General features: G+C 48.8%; 1 protein-coding gene across 1 annotated transcript in view; it reads left to right on the top strand.

Moving 5' to 3' along the window:
• The window catches only part of LOC311372867 (uncharacterized protein), a 10610-nt gene extending 5273 nt beyond the window's left edge, over window positions 1-5337 (top strand). The window contains exon 3 of the mRNA XM_084489804.1: window positions 1150-5337. Coding sequence (XP_084345930.1) covers window positions 1709-3457 — 1749 coding nt within the window. The 5' untranslated portion in view covers window positions 1150-1708 and the 3' untranslated portion in view covers window positions 3458-5337. The remainder of the gene's footprint in view (window positions 1-1149) is intronic.
• Window positions 5338-5648: the final 311 nt, after the last annotated feature.

Raw genomic sequence — 5648 nt, 5'->3', positions numbered from 1 at the left:
TTGTATATTGTTCAATACTCAGCTCTTGATGGGGGTTCATCACTGTGTTGCACCGAGGTGTGTGTGTCTGTGTGTGTGTGTGTGTGTGTGTCCTCTGCTTCCCAAAGCACACCTGTTCCTCTCCAGACTGACCTCTGGATTCCTGGCTGGCCAGCCTGGCTTTATACTTGGGTCTGCTGCTCAGTTGTCGGGACTTCCTGCTCTCTCACTCGTCTTTCCTTCCAGGGGCCCTTGACCTATATTTACCCCGCCCCACCTCCCCCCCTCCCACCACACCACATACCTCTGAATCCCTGGTCCCTAGGGGCACTATCCCTGGTCTCTTCCCCCCCCCTCTCTCTCTCTCTCTCTCTCTCTCTCTCTCTCTCTCTCTCTGCATCATTGATTTGGCATTTAGTTATGTCCACACAAAGGGGATTTTCTTTTCACGGAAGAAAGAAAGAGGTAACAGTAATCTTGTTGTTGTTGTTGGGATCCAGAAAGGGAAACCATAAAAGGGGCACCTGGCTCGTGGCTCTGAGTCTTGAGTCCCAACCCAGAGGCCCGCAATGTTAGACTTCAACGGTTTCACAGCAGGATACCAGGCTAGCTTTTAGACGGATTTTACATCATGCATGTAACGGCAACTCAGCTGCCAGACATGCTGTTATATTTAGCGTAGCCTAGCAATGCTAGTCTAGTTATATTTAGCCTGACTGAGTGATGCTATTCCTCCAGCTGCTGTGGAAAGCATGAGCCCCAGCTATCTGGGGACAGAGGAATGTTGGCTCTCGCTGAACAACTCAATCTTAACCGGCCAATCACCTGCATGAACCATATGCACCTATTCAGTCTAGTAAACATCGCCATGCTAGGCTCAGGGGTCATGGGCCACCTGCTGAGAAGATCAGTAGGTAGGGGGGGAGGTCACAAGGTAATATGGTAGTTACTGATGTCTAGAGGTTGTTCATTTGGTTGGCAAAGTGATATGTCAAAGTCAGGCATGACAAGACAAAGGCGAGGACCTACATTCACACAAGCTGGCTTCCTCCGGGAGCCTTTGGTCAACACCAAGGAAAACCTGGAACGGACTTCTAAAGCAGTGTGATACAACACTGCTGGTATTCCCGGTGGATTAACACATATATTTCTCTTTCTTTGTCTCTGCAGCCTTTGCTCTCCCAGCCAGCGAAAAAGAGAGGCACTCCCAAAAGACCGGTTAGCCAACACAGACAGACTGACCTACATCCTGCTCACAGCCTGAAGCTGTTGGTTACAGCTCCATCCACTCTGCTCACGGGAGAACAGCAAACAGGGAAAGCGGGTCACAGGATCTCATCCGAGCAGAATGGCGATGCACTGAAGGATCTGAACTCACACAAAGAGTCTGGACTCAGTTACCCAGAACCGTCTCACTGTGTAAATGACGGCAGTAAATGCTGACCTATTCCTGATCTTTTTGGCTAATTTAGACACTTGAATTACTTACGATCCTGGAATAATAGAGCTGACATTAAAGGCATCACAAACTGTTTTTTGACCCAATGTGGGTAGCCTGCAAGGTAGCAAATACTCTCAAAAGGACATTGGCCAATCCTGGTCAGCGAAACTGTATTTTAAGTATTTTAAACCAGGTTGTCGCCACACTTCCCTTGCCCAAAACCATCTGACCTAATAATTTTTTTCAGTTAGTCTAGCAAGATTTAAAACTGGCTGCAACAGGACAAGAATGGAAAGTCTGAGTTCAGCTCTGACACAGTTAAACGAAAACTCAGAGAACGAATCAAGCTGTCCAGAGGCCGATCCACAAGAGTCTCTCCCATCGAATCCAGGAGCACCAAGTCGCCTCGGACGTCCCGAAAAACCAAAGGCCAAAATGAGCTGCCGGCGCAAGCGCGAGTTCATCTCAGACGAGAAGAAGGACGCCTCCTACTGGGAGAAACGGCGCAAAAACAACGAGGCGGCCAAGCGGTCCCGTGAGAAGCGCCGCCTGAACGACATGGTGCTGGAGAACCGCGTCATGGCGCTGAACGACGAGAACGTCAGGCTGAAGACAGAGCTCCTGCAGCTGAAGTTACGCTTCGGCCTCATCAGTACCGCCGCTTACATGGAGAAGAGCCAGCAGCTCAGTGGAGCCAACACGTCAGGCCTCGGAGGCTCCTCTTCATCCTCCCACTACTACTCCAGCGGCTACTCCAGTGGCTCCCAGGTCATGATCAACTCGGACTCCTCCGAGACGGAGCAGTCGGTCCGCGGTGAAGGCCTGCTGGTGAAGTACTCCCCGCGGGGTTCGCTCTCTGACATGTCCGACAGCTCCTCCAGGGACAGCCCGGAGCCCCTGGACTTTGAGATCAAGCAGGAGGGAGAGATGTCGGAGATGGACATCACAAATGACACCACCATCATGTTCAACATCCACCGTGGGCTGGCCACCATGCCTGCGCACCAGCAGATCCAGCAGCATTCACAGGAGCAGGAGGCTGGAGCCTATCATGGGCCAACTCCCCAGCAGCAGCACCAGCAACAGCCTCTTGAGGAAGCTGGTAACTCCCTCATGTCCCCAAGCCAGACTCACTCTCATGCCCCTGCTGCCCAGAGGAGTGTCATCCTCTATCGCTCCAGTAGCACCCCTTATCCTGTGGAGAGCATGGCGAGGAACCAGGACTTGGAGCCTTGCGAACCCCAGCAGCAGGACAGCATCCCTGGGCCCAGCTGCATTAGCAAGTTGCAGCAGTCCAGAGAGACCACCATAGAAACTCTGGCTGAGGTCACCCAGCAGATGAAGAGGAAGACGCTGGACTCCCCTTCGTATGAGTACCCAGACAACTGCAGTGAGGCCGGGGAGATACAGGCATTCAGTGCTGCACAGCTTTCACCCCAGCAGCACCAGCAACACCTTGAGGGGGAGAGTGTCTCCCAGGCCGACTTTTATCCCCACATCCCCCAGACGCACCACTCATACCTGGGCAACCAAGATGAGGAGCCCCCAATGCTAACCTATGAAGGTGGAAGCAGGAGCGAGGTCTTCTACCAGCCACATTCAAGAGGCTCCAACAAGGACACCTCTTCCAGTGATGGAGACCCTAGAAGCTCTGACAAAGACGCATCCACAGACGAGGACGAGTCTCCGTCTTCATCCTGCTCCGACGCGGGCAGCTACCCAAACCAGCATCTGGTCCGGTTCCAGCAGGCGGCCTCCCCCATGCCTCTATGCAGCTCTCAGGTCCAGTCTAAGGATTCTCAGGGGGAGGTGAAGGGAACTGCCTTACCACACAAACTCAGACTGAAGCACAGGTCAATGAGCACAAGCGGAAGCAACTCTGTTCAGGAGTCACCGGCCATCCCTCTCTCTGCCATGCTGCCTTCTCTGCCCCAGCACCCCTACCTGGCCCTGGCTACCCAACAGAACCATGTTAGGGACAGCTACAGCTTGGTGGCCCCTAGCTACCAGGGTATATCCCGTCCACAGCTAGACTGAGTGACCTTTGCAGTATATGCTGCTTCAGAGGGCACAGCTGCTTCTGGTTATCTCATGAAAAACCAGTTAGGCCCTCCATTCCGGTAGCACATCCCTCACATTGACCCCTCCTCTGGACAAGAAGCTGGACTTCTCTCACACTCACAATCATCACAGGACATTTTGAGACCCCTGTGATATTAATTTGTATATAATGTAAAGATATGTCATTTCTTACACCCTCTTCATTCAGAAGCACTTTTGTTAATGCACAGAGAGGGGGAATGGAACAGCCTTTTGTACTTCAATTCCACACTATTATTCACCCTTGTGAATAATTGTGTTTTTATCACCGAATGTTGTAACAGAAAACAGAAACTCTTGTCTTTTCTCAAGCTTTATCAGTACTGTTAATTTGGTACGAATTTGACTATAGAAAATACATACAAATGTGTGGCTATCTGCCTTAATTTTATCAAATGCAAACAAAAAAAGGGACCATTCCCTAGACCAAAGAAGCAAAGGCATCTACAAAACTTCAGATACCAAGTTCCATACCTCTTCCTTGGACCCTACCTCTAACCCCCCGACCCCAAACCATGTCTATTGTTTTACAATCTCCACTACTTTTTCAAGCACTTGTTTTGTACATGATTGTGATATATCAATTTACGTATCTTATATAAATATATATTTTGCAAAGAAATCTTTGGGGGAAAAATTTGAAATACCTAAAAAAGCTGAGGAGGATCTTGAAAGTGGAGTGTCCCAGGATGAATCTGATTAATGTACAGCCATTCTGTGTCCATGTTGTCCCAGACCCCCACTGACATGAAAACACATCTCCCTCCATTACACAGCTTGAGTGTTTTAATGCCGTGTTTACAGAGATGGGCTGTCTGAGTTTGAGCACCAATAGCACTGAAAGGGAAGCGTATTGCTTCTTGAGACGGGGCCTTCTAAAAGTGGTCATCAGCTGTGGGCTGTGCGCTGATATTCATTTATAGCTTTATCAACGATGTTGTGTTCTCCCGTCCACTGGCCCTCTGTATTTATTTCCCTGTTTTGTGCCCATTTCTGCATAAAAGCCCACAGGATGCTAGCCTGTGGATGTGTACAGACTCTATGGGATACATACCACATACCCTGGGTTTAGATGAATCTAAGAAAGGGACGCCCTATGGGGCTATGATAGAGAAACCCTGAGTCACATCGATCCAAGTGCAAGATGCACTGAGTTCTGGAGCTCGGCCCCCCTCTGATATCAGGAACCTCGTCCCATCATCTGATACTTCCTGCTATCAGTTCATGGGATCAGTGAGGATAATGTAGAAATACAATCTATAGACACCTCCACTGTGGCTCAGGGGTGAGCTGGTCTACAAGCTAACACCCACCAGACTAAGCGTCTCTAAGGAAACGGTGAAACAGTTTTCTTATGTGCCTGTGTTATTCCTCTGATGCCCCGACGGTGACTCTAGACAAAGCTCTGATACTGGAGGGTCCCGGGCCCGTCGGGACCTGGATGGACTACGAGGCTAACGTCCTCTGCTGGGCTTCTCAAGCACTTGTGTATAAATGTAAAATGACCCCTGCCGTCGAACAACACTGTACTGTTTTCTTCATTTCGTCATGTGTTGTTACCATAACGTCCCACTATTGAACACGATGACCCCCCCCGCCCACTCCTTGTTTTCTCACTGTGTATAGAATATGTAGTGTTTGTGGTTTTGCAGATGGTTTTATGGAAACCACGAAGAACGGAGTAAAAAAAAGGAGACAGGGGAGAATTGGGTGGTTCTTAGCGATGGAAGGTGATTGGTCTGTTTGTTTGAGGCCACACCTACATCTGACATGACTCTGTATGTTAACTGACACTGATTTTCATTGTGGATGATGGCGCATTATAAGGTTGAAAGTAAAATAAAGACAACGATGGCCTTCTCAACATATCATGAACATACTCTGTTTCAGTATTTGTTTTTCTCAAGCTCCAGTTTATTTCATCGCTATGGTTGTAAGGTTGCTTTCCAAGGAACCAATGGATACAAAGAATACACAAAAGAACTACGATAAAAAATATGCTATAAATCTCAGATAATATATCAACCTTTATCACAGCCTGATAAAATATGTAACTGTGTTACCTAACTGCAATCACTAACAAGCTACTGAATTGATGTAGTAATTAACCTTTGTCCCACACTGTCCT

Source organism: Micromesistius poutassou (genome assembly GCF_964030765.1).
Source record: "Micromesistius poutassou genome assembly, contig: SCAFFOLD_4305, whole genome shotgun sequence".
NCBI classification, from domain to species: domain Eukaryota; kingdom Metazoa; phylum Chordata; class Actinopteri; order Gadiformes; family Gadidae; genus Micromesistius; species Micromesistius poutassou.
This window is presented reverse-complemented; position numbering and strand designations above follow the sequence as displayed.